Genomic DNA, 18,065 nt, shown 5'->3' with positions numbered 1-18,065 from the left:
ATTCTGACCCAGAAGAAGTTTTGGGGTCAAAAAGATATATTTAAGGATTGCTATGATTAGCAAAAGCTAAAAAGAAAAGAGACCAAAGGCAGGAAACCACTGATTCCTAAACAACCTAAGTAACCAAAGCTACCATGAAAGGTTGAGTAGTGACAAAATTATGGGAGCAACGTCAACAACAAAAGTTGCCATGAGAGAATGAGCAATAAGGAAAAGTATAAAAACAAGAGAAGTTATATGAGGAATCACTCCACAAGAGTGGGCTAGCCTCAAGGAAGACAAGCAATCCAGCAAAGGAGTGAGTGAGCTTTTAAGGGCAACATAGGTGGGCAGAGCAGAGGAAGAGATATGTGGATGAGGAGCAGTAGCTCAAAGACTTCATCCTTTCAGGCTCTGGCAGGGACCATTGTTTTGTTGATGATTTCAGGGAGGGACAAAGTGCTTCAAGTTCATTGACTTCATCTCAGTAACTTGAACAATGAAATGGGAGATAGGAGAAAATACATGGTCAGTAAAGAAGGATTAGATTAATAATTATAAAACATTTTTCTCTGTCCAATATTTTCTCTACTTCAGTCTAACTGAGTTCAAATCCAACTTTAGACACTTTAGATGTGACCCCTGGATAAGTCATTTAATTCTGTTTGCCTCAGTTTCCTCATCTACAAATTGAGCTAGAGAATGCAATGACAAACCATCTAGTATCTCTGCCAAGAAAACAGTCTAACAGTGAGTCAGGCATGAATGGCATATAGCTGAATAACAACAGTAACAATCAGAGGTGAAACAAATGGAGATTAGAACTTAGAATTTTTTAAATTCCAAATCTATGAACCCAACCTTTCCAAATAAATATTCAGAAAATCAGTGCCATCCCCCTGACCTTCCTTTTTCTCTCTTTATCTGACCAACTTATATGACCAATAAAAAATTTCTATTCTTTTCTAATTTTTGCATGAAATTTTTTCATTTTCATTTTCATCTTGTCATCTTTTTTTTTTTGCAAGAGAGACAGTGTGGTAGAGTGGCTAGAGAGCTTTATTTGGGGTCCAGAAGACTTGATCTCAAACCCTGTCGCTGACTTAAAATAACTGTGAAACCCTGTGTAAATCAGCAACTAGTTCTCTAATCATTACTTTACATATGAGTTGCTAACTGGTATCTGTGGATCAGGGAAATCACAGATCTATACCCTGCCAGACTTTATTTATATATTTATTCAAAGATTGCTTGGTTCTCTGGGCTACTTCTTCCTTAGTTGGGTTTGCTTATGCTTATTCTGAAAGTAACTTTTGCAGGGGTCATCCTTTTCCAGGTCTGCTTCAAACTTGAGCCCCCGGACGGTCTTGGTAGAACCTTGGCCAACAACAGCACCTAAGGAGCTACCACCGATCCCTCAGAGACACTCCAGGGTACAACTCTCTTATCCCCTGGGGGATGGTCCTTTGGCTGGAGGAACCCTCCCGCCCTCATCTATTCTTAGACCTAAGCTTCTCTCCAATCCAAGCCACAATCCTAAAGGAATGCCACACTCCAAGAAAAAGCTCCATCATATGAACAAAACATGCCAGAAGCTTCCCAAGGGTCAGATACACCGAGTTGTGACATCACAATGTTAGCTTTTGTCAAGTCAAACAAATGTAGTGGTAGAAACTTTTTGCTGAATTCAGGTAGAGATTACAAAATCTTCTGCATTGTGTCTTGTTTTATCCTTCTCTCAAATGGATCTTTGAAGAGAGAAAAATACATCTTCTCTTCTTAAAACAATATTTTTTTTGGTAAAGTAGCTCAATGTGAGAGTGGGGAAAAAGAACATATATATATATGGACTGAGTCAGACCTCAGCAGAGACCAGAGATAACCAAAGCAATGAGTGCATATACCAACTGAGGATTAGAGGAGAGGAATAATTAGACCACCTCCCAACCAAAACTGTGAGCAATCCAATGGGCTAGGGTCAGACATCTGTGTCTCTCAGGGCACAATACCAATCCCATAGTCACTTTAAGCCTGTGAAACATTGAACCAATGTACAATTGGCTAGGTACCTTTCTTCCTAAAGAAAGAACCTTCCTACCCAGTTTAATATCCTTGGGATATAAATGTGGAAGAGAATGAAACCTAGAGTAGGGCAACTTGGACTTTGTCTCATGGTGCTGCTATCAGGGATATGCTTTCTCCCTTTCAACTCCATGCCTCACAATCCTTCAGCTCCATGCCAGATGGAACCCCTCTCTCAGAGGTTCCATGCTTTCTTCCAGCTGCTTCCACTCATGCCAGGCATTAGGAGTTAGAGATTTGTAGTTGGCTATGCCTGAATCTTTGGGATATTGACTTTCCCCCAGCTCCAGTGCATTAAAAAAATAAATAATCTACTCCTCTCACTTCTTTTCAATCAATATGTTTTCAAATCAATTTCCCTTGAATCTCTCTCTTCTTCCAGAGAATCATCCATATAACAGAGATTTTCCATCAATTTTTTAGTAATACCAGAACAGCCCATGCAGCTGCTAGGGAAATTGGCCGGACATAACACCTTGATCTATTTTCAAAACTTGATACTCCTCTTTCCTCCCTTCCACCCGTATCACCTCATCCAGATACACCTGGATGAAAACTAGTTTCCCACTCTGAATAAAAAAGTAGGAGTTTTTAGAATACTTGTTTCATTGAACTGAGTTGGAGGGAAAGACTTCCAAGAGGTTTCTTTTCATATGGCTTTAATTACTCTTAGATTGTTTGATGATGTTCTGGACTGGGGCTTGGTCCCTATAATGAGACTAGAAAATGCTCCCCTATGAACCTGATCTCTCTGTCTCTATGCCTCCCATCACCTCCTATATCCTCCACTTCCAAGCTTTTGGGTACATACTGAGGAAAACAATTCAAAGTCTTTAAAGAAGTAGAGAAGAAACCCAATGTCTGCCTTTTTTTAAATAACCCTCCTTTTGCTACTGAGTCTGCCTCCCTTCTCCTCCCTGGATCCAGTTGAATTGGTCTTTGCTCTCAAAGGGACATAGTCTTCCCTTATTTCCATTTTAAGCTATTCTCATGGGTCTGTAAAAGGTAAACACTGGTCATGAGAAAGGGCCCACCAAGATTTCAACTCAGTTTTTTTCCTTCTTAGCTCTGATTTTAGTCAATGGGCCATCACCCCGTCTTGTTTTCAAGGGTGAAGAATCAGAGGATCCCAGAATTAGAAGAGCTCTTGATGCTATTCTAGCTCAACCCATTTCTGAATAAGAAACCTCATTCCACCATCTCTGACATGAGATCACGTGACCTTGTCTTGGAATCTCCATTGAGGGAAAACCCACTGTCTCCCAAAGCAGCCCCTTCCCCTTTTATCCAAAGACACAATTTACTAACATTCATTGCTAGGACATTTTTCTTGGCATAAACCTAAACTGGTCTCTTTATCACTTCCCATTATGGCTCTTAAGTCAGTTCTGGGACCAAGGAAGACAAAATCATCCCTCTTTCCCATTCAGTCATTTAGATACATGAACAAAGGTACATGTTAGGTCCCCTCTGAGTCTCCTCCAAGTTAAAAATCCTTGTTTCCTTCAATCAAATCTCATATGATAGCACCGAGGTCCTTGAGACCTTTCACTTTTATCTGGATGTTCTCTTATTTATTACTGTCATTCAAACCATATTGCCCAGAACTAAGCATATTCCGGTTAGGGTCCAACCAGAACAAAATACTGTAGGACGATGTCCGTCTTAATCCTAGAAGCCTATGCTTCAATACAGCCTAAGATTTCATTAGCCTTTTTTTCCAAGTTGCACATCATACTGATGACTCTTATTGAGCTTGTGATCTTTCAGACTCTTTAGGTCTCTTTCAAATAAGTGGCCATGAAACCTTTTCCACCAGCTTGAACCTATGGAATTAGTTTTTTGAAATTTTTTGAAATTGAATTAGGAATAAATCCAATCTTTTTAGATTTGGCGCAATGTCCTGTTCTAGCTCTGTTGTCTAGCATATTAGCTGTCCTTCCTAACAATGTCATCTGCACACCTCCAAGTCATTGAGAAATAGTACAGGACCCAGAGTTTCTTATCACTTCAAAGGAAGTTCCTTCATTTTAATGGGTTTTAAGATTGGATACCTTTCTCTTATTAGGCCTAAGACTAGGCCTAACCCTAGTCTTCCCAGGTATATGGTTTTCCTCCTTAGCATCAACTCTGCTATCTCCACCTAGGAAGATAAGCAAGCTGACTCCTTTTCATCCAGTACTCCATAATTCCACATATAGAAAGAACCAAATTTCAGGAGTCATCACTTGGAAGCTCACTTTACACTTCTAACAATCCCTATCACATCGCTTTGCCTATACTCCTCACTAATAAATGTTTAATGAATTGAATTGATCTCGTTCTTCTGTGAGACTATAATCTTGAGATCAGAGATAATGTCTGCCCTTCCTCTTGTTCTAGTAATCTGCATCCAACAAATGGTCAATAAATGATATTTATCAAATCAAAAATAATAATAAAACATTATTGTCTCCTTCAAATTGTGTTAAACTATTTTGCTTTTTCCCTCCTACATTTTATCTCCTACTTCATCAACCCTTTCTGTCTTTGACAGTTACTCTCTCTCACACTGGAAATTTTCCCAATAAATTTGTTTGACACCATTCTAGAAATGCTAGTAATAGCAATAAGAAAAGGGAAAGACATTAAAGACATAAATGCCTTTTACTTTACTTTTTACATTTACTTTATTACTTCATTTTAATAGGTCTACTAGATCTTTCTTTCTTCCTTTCCTTTATTTTCTTTCTATCCTTCTTTCCTTGTCTTTTTTTCCTTTCTTCTTTTTTCCTTTTTTTTTCTTTATGCCCACAGACTCTTTGTGGCATCTTGAAAAGTACAACTATTAAATGAGAACCATCCTATGAGTTATATGTGAAAAATCACACTTGATAGTCACACTTCATACTAAAGGTCACACTTCTTGTATAACATCTCTGATTTTTGTGGCATTTACTTTATTACTTCATTTAAATAGGTCTACTAGATATTTCTTTCTTCTTTTCTTCCTCCTTTCTTTCTTTCTTTCTTTCTTTCTTTCTTTCTTTCTTTCTTTCTTTCTTCTTTCCTTCCTTTTTCCTTGCCTTTTTTCCTTTCTTCTTTTCTTTTTCTTTTTCTTTATTTATTTGTTGGTTTGTTTTTAGTAGTTCATTTATTCTCCTTATATTTATTGACTACAGTTAGGCTACACTGCTTCCAGATCAGTTATGTCCCTTTGTTCTAAACAAACTAGGTTTATAGTATAGGCCTGACAGGGAGAGGAACATGTTTTTCCATTTAATTGTGCCTTTAAAAATAGAAAATATTATTCTGCGTATAGTTAAACAATGAACATGAAGTCAATGGTTCTGAAGAACAAGTTATTAAAACTATCATCTATTTAGCATTAGGTTTCTTTTTCACTTTTCCTTTAACCATAAACAATCATTCTTATTTCAATACCAGGCTCAAGAACACTGCTTTTTTTTTTTTTAACTATGAAACATTTCATTTAAAGTTTTATTGATGTCTTTTGTTTTAGTAAACATTGCCAGATATAGGCCTTCCCACATGCTCACTCTCCTCCCCATCTCCCCAGGTCTTCCCTTGTAACAGGAAAACAAGTCTAGTTAACACATTAATGATGCCTAAATGGTGCTACATTTCACAACCACAGTCTCTTAGCTCTACAACCAAAGAAGGGAGTATGACTTTTCTCATCTCTTCTCGAGCCCAAGACTGCTCATTAGTGATTAATAATGCAGTCTTGTACTTCATTTGAATTTTTTTGTTCATATTATTATAATTATTCACAGGAAATCCTTATTTCAAAAAATTTCCTCCATGTATGTGTCTAATACATCAAAGTTTCAGATTAGTTTGGGCTCAGAATTCTTTCTCTCTCTTCTTTCTTAGAACAGACCTATCTGCTCACAACTAATCAGAGGGACAAGCATTCTTTTTCTATCCTCTCTAGGGTCAACAAGGTAGTATAACATAGCGAAGACCTGGGGTCAGGAAAACCCGAGTTCAAAACTGATCTGAAGTACTTACTAGTTATGTGACCCAGGGCAAGTCACTTAACCTGTTTGCCTCAATTTTCTCATCTGCAAAATGGGGATAATAACAGTACTTCCCTCTCGGGGTTGTGGTGAGGACCAAATGAGATAAGAATAATAAAACACAGTATGACGCATGACATATAACTGTTATACAGAAATGTTATTATTATTAACCTTGGTTCTCTCACTGCCCCTTCCCCAACTCCCACCTCCGGCAGAGGGAAGAAACTTTAAAGAAGGAAGAGGAAAAGCAATGCCTTCACTCTCATTCCCCACCTCATTCACAACCATATAGGCACCATTAGCATGATCCCCCATGGTTGACTGTTTCCAGGCACAGAATTTGCTCATCCAATAAATAATAAATTTTTAAATTTCTAAGTTTCTATTTCCCTTTTGCCCAATTCTTAGAATATACTATGTGGAAGTGAAATGAACATTCAATCCCAATGTTAGATAGAATGAATATGTGGAAATGAGATGAACATTCTCTTCCAATGTGAAATGGAATGAACATGTGGAAGTGAGATGAGCATTCTATCCTAATGTTACCATAGTAACCTGTGTTCTAACCACAGGCTTTTGGTTACAAACTACCTTCTGAAATAGCTTGAAATTACAATATAACTTTCAGCAGCTTATTTAAACAGATTTAAGCAGAATTTTAAAGAGCCGAGAAATGGTTTCATCACATTCTTTTATCAGTTCATAGTTTGGCTGTTAGCAACATGTTTCCTGTGTCAATCTTGTCATGGTGATTTGATATGGAAAGTCCCAGACTCAAACCCATTTTGCAGATGGCTACATAAAACCTACCATGCTACGTTTTTAGTTCAGGCATTAGTTCTCTAAATTCTTGTTTTTTTTCATGGTCTTTCAACTCATGGAGACCACGTCTGATCCTGTGGAAAGAGGACCCCTTGATAGTTCCACAAGACCAATTAAGTGAAGGATGAACCACAACTAGCTGACCTCAAAGAAGAGTAGAAGTGGAAAAGGTGTGAGGAAACAGTCCAATCACTTGTTTTGGAAAATCTAAGTGGTAAAACTGACCAGTTTATTCTTTCAGGCAGTTAGTTGACTGAGGCCCTGAAAACAAGGATGGCAATATAGAACATAGAACAGTAGGGGGACATGGTACTGACCTACTTACACAACATAGCTCTGGGAAGGCTATTTTAAAGGGCAGAATGGATCTTCCTCATCTTCATTTTAGTTCTCTATATAGTTCTTAAAGGTTTCAATACCCTGTGTTTTCTCATTTAGTGTAGTCAATGCTGCTATTATTCCCTATTATTCACCCTGAGAAGTTGGTAAATGTGAACCTGGGGCAAGTTAGCGCCCCAGAGGGCTTTCAGGAACTCAACCAGGGTCTTACAGTGGAAGGGTTATGATGAGGTCTTCAACTCCGGTCTTTCTGACTCCAAAGCCAAGACTCTACCCACTATGCTGACATGTCTTTCCTTATAAATTCTGTAGTTCAATGAGTGTTACAGAAGTCCAGTCCCATATCCCCTGGACTCATTTCCCCTGTTGCCTTGGGGAAGAACAAAGGAATAGGGTAAACAATGATTTTTGAGTTAAGTTGTAAACAAGAACAAACTCCTGATAATTGCTGAGCCAATCCTTTCCACAAGATTCCTCCAGTGCCTTCTTCTACTCCCCTGAGTGATCAGGAAATCTCTTGGCTTCTAGAACAGATAGAAGTTGTGATCTCAAGTTGTACAGAGCAAGAATTCACATGGGCATAACGAAGGTTGAGTGAGATAATTAGGGAAGCTAGGGACATTCTTAGATCAAGATCAGAGAGAACAACAGAGTCACTGTGTTTACCCAGGATGGCAGTTTTCTAAGAGCTGGAATATCTGATTAAATGTGAAAATTGAGGGTTATCAAGGTTATTGGAAGAGCAGTCCATTGTCAGAGAAGACAGTGAGTGATAAAAACTCAATGCAGATTAGCTATCTGGGCCTTGGGGTCAGGATTCCACCTTCTGCCCTTCATGGGGAGAGAAAGTCCTTACACTCAACCACAGGAGGAGTGGATCTCAAAGAACAATGTTATTGTTTATTGGCTCCATTGTGTCCACAATTCAACACTGAGCTGCCTTTTTCCTTAAGATCAGTTACTTTCTGATCTGAACAATACTTTAGACCTGAATTGGACTCCTAATTCCACTAAGTCCTATTGTATGACCTTGGGCAAGTCAAAAAACTTCTGTTGCTCATTTCCTTATCTGGTCAGAGATAGACTATTTGAACTACAGAATTCATGGGGCTTTCCAAGCAGCTGCTTTGTAAATCTTATAAAGCTCTACAAATATGAATTGTTATGAGCATTATTATCCTTTTTCTTCCTGTTGCTTGTGACTGACCCAGAGGCTTCCAAACGCTAGTTCAGCCACATTGCACAACCAGAAATGCCTGGAGCTGACCGAATTTCCTTTTGGAAATCTGAAATAGTGGAATTTGATGTTCCCTCCCGAGCTGAGTTGGACTGGTGTTTTCCAGGGCTCATTGAAAATTTCCTCAGTGAAATCCTGTTTTCCCCTCCACTTCCTACCTCACATCATCCTCAGTAACTACAGTGTCCACCCTGGTGATCTTGCCATCAGACTTGGCAGTCCCTTGGCCCTGTTGTCTGTACTAACCTCCTCCCTCCTTAATTCAGTTTAACAAACTTTATTAAGAATATACTACCTGCGGGGTGGCTAGGTGGCGCAGTGGATAGAGCACCAGCCCTGGAGCCAGAGTACCTGAGTTCAAATCCGGTCTCAGACACTAATAATTACCTAGCTGTGTGGCCTTGGGCAAGCCACTTAACCCCATTGCCTTGCAAAAAAAAAAAAGAATATACTACCTGCTATCTCTCTCAAGCCCCCGCCCCCATATCCAAGCTGTTGCCAACATCTGGCCACATCTCACAAATACTCCCCTTTCTCTCCTCAGTCACTGATGACATGCCCCTGGTACAGGTCCCTGTTGCCTAACTCTTGAACTACTGTATTAGTTTGGGGAGGGAGTCTGTCTGCCTCAAGTCTCTCTCCACTCCGTTCAATCACCAAAATGATTTTCCAAAACCACCAGTCCAATCATGTCACCTCTGTGTTCAATAAGCTCCAATGGCTCCCTATTTTCTTAGGAACAAAGCCCCCCCTTCTACCTTTCCAGTCTTTTTACACCTTACTCCCCCCATATACTTTGGATCCAATTAATTGGCTTCCTGGCTGTTCCTCCAGCAACACACTTCCTTCCTCTCTTGGCTGTGGGCATGTTCTCTGTCTGTCCCCCATGCCTGGAATGTTCTCTCTCCTCCACTCTGACCACTGGCCTCCCTGATTTCCTTATAGTGCAAACTAAAATCCCATCCTCTACAGGAAGCCTTTCCCAACCCCTTTGAATTCCAGAGTTTTCCTTTATTCCCTTAATTTTTTCCTATTTATCTTGTATCTAACTTTTTTGTATTTATATTTGTTTTCTTATTGTCTTACCCATTAGATAAATTCCCTAAGGGCAGGGACTATCTTTTACCTATTTTTGTATCTCCAATTCTTAGCAAAGTAACTGGCCCACAGTTGGAACTTAATCAATGTTTATCAATTATTGATAGATTTCGAGGCATTCAGTAAGGTGCTAGAGATAAAAAGTCAAAAATGAAATGGTCCTGACTGGGAGACTTGTGTTTTTGGGTGGGAAATGATAAGATCACAAATAAGTAAAGCTAAAATATATGTAAAGCATTTGGGGGAGAGGAGGGCACATTGAGTTGGCAATGGGAAGAGAGAACCAATAAATCTAGAGATCAAGAAAAGCTACACCCACACAGACCAGCTCTAGGACTCATCCAGGTGATTGCTCTACCTTCAAAATCTCAGACTTGATGCTTCTTTCTAACTACACACTAATTCCTTTCTGCCCTTGAATTGATTTCCCCATAATTATCTTAAAAGCATTTTTTTTTTCAGTATTGACTCTGGCCCAGGGATAGTGCTAAAGCAGAAATACCAGTCTCTGCCCCTCAAGGACCTTATACTCTCCTAATTAACCCATTCTGTTCTCCTTGAAGCTGGGTTGAATTCCCTGATGAGCCAGGACTTCTTGGTCTTATACTATGACATTGCTTCCCAAAGCCATCTTGAATCTTTGGGATTGTTGACCTTCATCCATTGTGCCTGTTTGAAGCCAGTGTGGCAGAGTCTGGAGATAACAGAAGGTAGACTTAGGAGGACCATGATTTTACATCACAAAGAGGCAAAGGTTGATGGTAGGAGAAAATACCCAATAATTAGATGGGCTACTTAGGGGCAAGGGACAATGAATTTCCTCTCACTGAAGATCTTTAGGCAGAGGTGAAACATCCTCCTGTTGAGAATATTACAGAGAAGATTCTTGCCCAAGTGTGGACCAGACTTGATGGCTACTGATGGGGGATGCCTAAGGAAGGGCAAGCTGGCCTAGGTCAGAAAAGGAGCAGATCAGAGGTTCTGGGTAAATCAGTGGTGGGTTCCACTGGTGAGTAGCCACTGCATTTTCAGCCTGGGAGAGATATGAAGAATCGTCTTAAAATAATAATAATAATAATTACATATAATTACACCTTGCCCCCTGCTATCCACATGGTTTAGGTCTTTGTTTCCTTATGCCTAGACCTCTACAATAGCCTTCTTACTGTCCTCCAAGAGCTAGCAATTCCAATTCATCCTTCTCACTGATATCTGCCTACCCATCACTTCCTTGTTCCCAAGTTTTCAGTGATTTTCCCATTTCTCCACAGTCTAAAGTTCAAATTCCTCAATCTGACCTTCAAGGCTCTTCATGACAGACCCCCAAACTTTCAATGTTGTTACCTACTTCTCCCCTAAATAATGCTTTTCCAGTCATCTGGAATATGCTTTGTCTTTTTCCACTTCTGCTCATGCCACCCTCCCTCTTCCCAATGTGCCTTTGCTCCCCTTATCTATCCAAATTTTAGTGAACTCATTCCCATCTTCTCCAAGAAACCTTTCTATCTATTCTAATCTATGACAATTTTTCCTTCACTGTAACTTTATTACACTAATTAGTAATGGAATCATAGCATCAGAAGGAAACTTAGAAACAGGACCACATTACGTGGTATGCCAAGGTCACCATTGATAGTGAAAGACCTGGGATTTGCCCTGGTCCTACTGCTTCCAAAACCAATGGTCTTTCTACTATCTTATGTTGTTAGTTCACATTTCTTGGTATCTGAAGACTAGGTTGTCCTTCTAGACTAGAAACTTCTTAAGGGAACAGTCTTTATATCTCCTTGTGATCATAAGCACTCAAATATTTGTTGAGAGGTCCGTGTGGTTCCTTCCAGCCCTATTTTGTGGGAATAAGACCAATGACTGTTTCTTTTTCCCCTCTGTCAGGTTGCTCGCCTCTTTGATTTTGTCTCATATTTGGACCCCAGAGAAGGGCAGGTAACCTCATGAAGAAGTGTGACTAACCCCAGACTGACTCAGCCTAGTCAGCGGCCTCTATCCATGAGCACATGGTTTCAATCTGGACAAGGCATCTCTCTTGTCCCTGACATCCATGTGAGTGTGTTTGTGTGTTGATAGAATTTTGGAGCAGAAAGCTGAAACCTTTCTGGTCATCTCTCCAAGGCCCTCCACCTACTGATCTGGTACCATCTAACACCTGATTAACTCTCAAGGGGTTTGATGCCTAATGAATGAACTATGTTTGGCCCTTGGCTTTGTCCTCTAAACTCTCAGTATTTCCTTTGTCTATAGAAACCTAGTTTCTTTTATAGACTGAACCTGGATCTCTCTTTCCCCATGGATTCAGAGCATGTTGAGTATCAACTTAGAGCATGTACTAGAATTAGGTGAATGATCAACAAATTCGAAAAGTAAATACTAACCCCTTTGTAGAATCTGCCTTGGGAAATTGGGTGATGCCGGGTGTTTGGTTTTCAGAGACTTGTCTCGCTAAGATCATTTACCATTATTTTCATTGATGTGTTGCATCAGTCACCATTCCTGGTTCTGACTGGCAGTCACAAATTAAAGTTAGGAAGAACCTTTGGATTATAGATTTAGAGCTGGAAGGAAATTTAGGGACCATTGACTCTATACTCCTCATTTAATACTGGGGAAACTGAGATTGAGAGAGCTAGAAAGTGTCTGAGGCAGAATCTTCTGGACTCTTATGTCCAGTATTGTATCTGTTACACTTTCTTGCCTCTCCATTCCTAGAAGTCATAGATTTTAATATTGGTAAGAAACTGTTGGACACCTAGGTGGCACAGTGGATAAAGCTGGATCTGGAGTCAGGAAAACTCTTCTTCCTGAGTCAAATCTGGCCTCAGTCCCTCCCTAGACAAGTCACTTTACCCTGTTGCTTCAGTTTCCTCATCTGTAAATTGAGCTAGGAAAGGAAATGGCAAAACCACTCCTGGATCTTTGCCAAGAAAACCCCAAAAGGGATCACAAAAAGTCAGACATGATTGAAAACATCTGAACAACAATAAAGGGATTGTTTATAACTCACTGACTAGGGGTGGAGGGCAGGAAAAGGAGTGTTGTGTTTGAAGTCAGAAGGGGCATTAAAATTCTGGTTCTACCACTTGCTAGCTGTGCAAGTCATTGAACATTTGTCTTGGGGGCAGCTAGGTGGTGTAGTGGATCAAGCACCGGCCCTGGAGTCAGGAGTACCTGGGTTCAAATCCAGCCTCAGACACTTAATAATGACCTAGCTGTGTGGCCTTGGGCAAGCCACTTAACCCCATTTGCCTTACAAAAAAAAAAACCTAAAAAAAAAAAGAACATTTGTCTGCTATTCTAGAAAAAGGGAATGGCGATGCCAATAGAGGCTATGATTGTAAGCATTAGATGCAAGTATTTTGTAAAGCTTTTTATGTCTCTCATTTGAGCTTCCTCTGGTCTAGGTATTTTACAAATGAGGAAATGGAGGCATAAAGAAATAAAAGAATTAGAATGAATGAAATTTAGTATTTATTAAACACTTGGAGTATTCTAAACCCTGTATAAAAATACAAAAGTGAATACAATCCCTGCCTTCAAGGGGCTTACATTCTACTAGAAAGTCTAGGAATTGAAACCCAGTAAAGACTGACAGAGTGCTTTCCGTGGGGGGGTGGGGGGAGGGAAGCAAGATTAGGGGGGAATTGTAAAACTCAAATAATATCTTTAATAAAAATAAATTTTAAAAAAAGAATAAAAAAAAGAAAGTCTAGGAATGAGCTTCATTAACTGAATAGGATTCAGAGAGGGCAGTCAGAATGATGAAGATACTTGAGTGTACATTATATAGTAAGATCTGTTGAAGGAACAGGGGTGTTAGGCCTAGAGAAGACATGGTGAGGACATGATGGTTGCCTTCAGGTATCCTTGCTTGCTATTATGTGGAAAAGGAGTTAGCTTTGGTCTGTTTGGTCCCTGCGGAAGTTACAAAGAGGAAAATGTACTCCTGACATAAGGAAAAACTAATATTTCACTCTAACTAGAGGTGAGATGTTCTGTCTTGGGAGGTCTTCAGAGAAAGAATGGATGATCACTGGTCAAGAGGATTCTTTTCTAAATCGAGATTGTTCTAGCTATCCATTATGATTCTGTGACATTCACAGGATCACATAACTAGCAAATAGCAGAGGATCCTTTTATTTTATGTAACTCCAGAGTTTATTCAGCCCAAGCTGGGTGTTGATTGATTGATTGAATGAATGACTCCAAGTGAAACATTCAACTTGTACTAAATGACCTCCTTCCATTTGTAATCAGCTGCCAGTTGTCATTGGGCACTTTGCAAGCCTAGCATTATGCAGAAAAATAATTTATTCAACAAGACACAGTCCTTGTCTTTTCATTATCTGTGATAAGACATGCCTATCTGAGACATTTGCTATGGATCTGGCAGCTAAGTGGAATCTGGGGTCAGCCTGGACATTTACCAGTTGTGTGTTCCTGGAAAAAGTTACTTAACTTTTGTCTCTCTCAATTTCCTCATCTGTAAAATGGGGAAATAATAGCATCTACTTCCCAGGGTTGTTGGAAAGAGAAAATGCGATGTTTGTAAAGAACTTTGCGAACCTTAAAGCAATTTATAAATGCTACCTGTTATTACTATTGTGGAAATGAGATGATATATATTGATATATATACACATATACACACATCCACACATATACATATTATACATTTATTTATAGCGCTTTGTAAGCTATGGAATATGAGATATTATTATTATTATTATTACTTAGGGAAGAGTCTCCAGGACCCTTTGTTTATCAAGCATCATCAGATGTTCCACTGAACTAAACTTTCCAGAAAGCACAGAAACTTTTTTATTTTGCTGTAATTATTTGAGGTCCTTTCTTCCATGTGAGCTAACCAGTAGATTACCCAGGTGCTCCGATGTTTGTTGCTCATACATCCATCAAGAGAAGCAGGCAGAGCAAGACAAGTTCCCAACAAGAAGAGTAACTCCAGGGGCAGCTAGGCGGCGTAGTGGATGAAGCACCGGCCTTGGAGCCAGGAGTACCTGGGTTCAAATCCGGTCTCAGACACTTAATAATGACCTAGCTGTGTGGCCTTGGGCAAGCCACTTAACCCAATTAGCCTTGCAAAAACCTAAAAAAAAAAAAAAAAAAAGAAGAGTAACTCCTTTAGAGGATAGGGATGAGTTAGAGAGGTGGATGTGGATGGGTTGGGCTTGAGAATTGGGAGATGTAACCTCCTTAATGAGATGCCAGGTCTATTGAGGTATCAATGCCCTACTTGGGGAGTGATGCAGGCAATCAGGGTTAAATGACTTGCCCAGGGTCACACAGCTAGTATCAGGTGTCTGAGGTCAAATTCGAACTCAGGGCCAGGGCCAGTGCTCTATCCACTATAGCACCACCTAACTGTCCCCCAGTGACCTATTTTTGATAGAGAAACATTTCACAGCAGATTGAGGTCTAAGCTTATAGTCAAGAAGGCCTGGGTTCAAATCTTGTTTCAATCACATCTCAATTGTGTGATCATTGCATTTCTTTTGTCTCAATTTCATCATCTATAAAATGAGATAATACTACTAGTCCCTACTCATTTTACAGAGCTGTTTTAAGGATTGAATAAGAAAGCACATGTAAAGTTCTTGCAAGCCTTAAATTATTGGATGGATATTAGTTATTATTATTATTATTACTATTATTATTCCATGCTTTGATGTCTTCCTATATAAAAGAGGTTTCCAAATCTAATGGAACCTTTCTATGATCATTCAAGCTCATCATTATGGGCACTATTTGGGGGGGGGCTATAATCCAACATGTTCATTGGCTATTAAGGTATGGAAAAATATTTTTTCCTACTAAAATATCTCTAAAGTCTTATGTTTGGTGAGTTTTGGGGTCCATGTTGTATAGATTTCTGCTTCTCTGTTAGCGTCACATGGTCATATGTCACTTCTTGTTGCTTGTCCTACTGGTTTCTCTCCAACTGGACAGATAATTCAGGATACAAAGAATGAAAATGACATAGTTCCTACCCTCAAAGAGACAGAAATCTGGAAAGGTAGAATCTGGAAATATGCCCAAAGAACTATGCCATGTTCCTCAAAAGCTCCTCTATTCCTCATCTCACATCATTCAGATGCTTTCTACTATTATTTCTTCTTTCTCTTGCTTTGTGTGAAGAGGTAGCTCTTTTTCCTTGCCAAGGTGAACTCACGAGATCCTTCCCTCCGGAGATCTCATTCCATCCTATCTTCAACAGATTCCCTCCTGTGTGTCCCTGCCCTCTCCCTATTCATCAATCACTTATTATCTACTAATGGCTTCTCTGCTGCCTATAATTATGATCCTGTCTCCTCCACTCTTAAAACTGTCTTCCCTGATCCATCCCCTCCTGCTACCTCTCCTCCTTGAGCTCTCCTCCCCTTTGTGGCCAAACTTCTTGAGAAGGCCATCTATAATAGGTGTGTCCACTTGCATTCTCTTCTTAGCTTATCACAGTCTAGCTTCAACCAGATCTACTCTCTCCAAAACTACTACAGTCTCTTAAGTGCCAAATTTGATGACCTCTTCTCAGTCCTCATCTTTTTTGACCTCTCCACCTTTGACATTTAATCACCTTCTTCTCCTTTGGAATCTCTCTTCCTCAAGCTTCTGGAATGCTGTTCTCAACTGTTCCTCTTCCTACTTCTCTGAGCTTCCTCTCTCTCTCTCTCTCTCTCTCTCTCTCTCTCTCTCTCTCTCTCTCTCTCTCTCCTTTACTGGTCTTCATTCATATCATGCCTATCCCTTATGTTATGGCTCTCTTCAAGAGTGAAAGACAAATAGCAATACCAACAACATTTCATGCCCATTCACATTAGGGGTACCCCTAGACTCTGAATTGGACCCCTTTTTCTTCTAAACTATTTGATTTGATGATCTCCATCAGTTCACATAATATTTCAATTACCATCTCTATGTGGAATCACTTGTCCAGACCAAAGTCCTCCCCTAAACTCTAGTCTCACAGCTCCAACTATGCTTTACATAGCTCATCCTGGAACTCAACATATCAAAAACTGAACACATTATCTTTTCCCCAACCCCCCCCCCCCACCATCTTCTCTATTACAATGGAAGGCACCTCTATCGTCCCAGGCACCTAGGTTCACTCTTCGGGTTCTGGAATACCCATTCTTTCTTACCCCCTAAACAGTCAGTAACCATTTCTACCACTATAATGCCCACTGTTATACTGTCTCTTATATATGGCCCCTTCTCTCCTCTGACACTGCTAACCCCTGGGGCAGGCTCTCATCACCTTATATCTCAACTGTGGAAATATCTTGCTGGGGGCTCTTCCTCTCTTAAATCCATCCTCACACCAGTCTATCTTCAGGTGTCAAGTGAATCTTCCTAAGATGGAGATTTGATCATGTCACATACATACATACATACATGTGCACACACACACACACATACCCATTCAACATTCAATAAATACCAGTGACTCTCTTTTACCTCCAGGAGCAAATATAAAATCCTCTGTTTGACAATCAAAGCCCTTCTTAACCTGCCCCCTCCCTCCTTTCCAGGCTCCTTACCCCTTCCTCCCCTCCCCAAGCTCTGTGGATCAGTGACACCTTGCTCTTCCTCACAGGACCCACCATCTCCTGACTCCTAGCTGTTCCTGGAATGCTCTCCTCCTTGTTTTCCCTCCTGGCTTCCCGGACTGCATTCATTTTTCAGTTAATGTCTCTACCAGAAACCCTTCCAAGTCCTCCTCAGTCATAGTGCCTTCTCTCTGAGTTTATCCCCAATTTACTCTGCATCTATTTTTATTTGTACATATCTTTTTATATGTTGTCTCTTCCCGGCCCACCCCATTAGACTATAAGCTTCTTGAGGGCAGGGACTATCTTTTGCTATTCTTTGTATCCTTAGCTCTTAGTATAGTGACTGTACACAGTAGGCACTTCATAAATGCTGGTTGCCTAGCTGACTACTGTTAATTGGTGTGAAAAAAAAACTAACTCATCCATTATTTTATAGAGACTCAGCAAGATTAATGGATTTAATAGGGACACACTTAATAAGTATCAGAGATGATATTTGAACCCAGGTCTTCCTAATTCCTATGATTCCTGCTGACTCTTACAAATCATGTTATAATAAATACACAAGAGAGATCAGAGAGCTCCTGTGGGCTAGAAAGACAGGTTAACATGCACATTAAAAATTTGTGTTGGGGGTGGCTAGGTAGCACAGTGGATAGAGCACCAGCCCTGGAGTCAGGAGTACCTGAGTTCAAATCTGGCCTCAGACACTTATTACCTAGCTGGCCTTGGGCAAGCCACTTAACCCCATTGCCTTGTCAAAAAAACAAAACAAAATGTGTATAAAATGAGTAAATTGACCCTGAATAGCTTTTAAGAGCATTACTGCTTGGAAATCTTTTTTTCTCCATCCTTATTCTTGGTTGAGGTCTGAATAATTGAGGTTCAAGGATCAATG

At 40.0% G+C, this 18,065-nt stretch overlaps 1 protein-coding gene across 3 annotated transcripts in view; it reads left to right on the top strand.

Annotated features, from left to right (window-relative positions):
• REEP1 (receptor accessory protein 1) overlaps positions 1–18,065 on the top strand; it is a 135,059-nt gene that overhangs the window by 82,462 nt on the left and 34,532 nt on the right. Inside the window, exon 6 of one of the 3 annotated variants that reach the window (XM_074196843.1) lies at positions 11,479–11,529. The exons of the other annotated variants lie outside the window; for them this stretch is intronic. Coding sequence (XP_074052944.1) covers positions 11,479–11,529 — 51 coding nt within the window. The remainder of the gene's footprint in view (positions 1–11,478; positions 11,530–18,065) is intronic. 3 annotated transcript variants of the gene reach the window in all.

This window comes from Macrotis lagotis, chromosome 1 (genome assembly GCF_037893015.1).
Source record: "Macrotis lagotis isolate mMagLag1 chromosome 1, bilby.v1.9.chrom.fasta, whole genome shotgun sequence".
Classification (NCBI taxonomy): Eukaryota; Metazoa; Chordata; class Mammalia; order Peramelemorphia; family Peramelidae; genus Macrotis; species Macrotis lagotis.
Note: the sequence above shows the minus strand (reverse complement) of the source record. Positions and strands in the feature narration are given on the sequence as shown.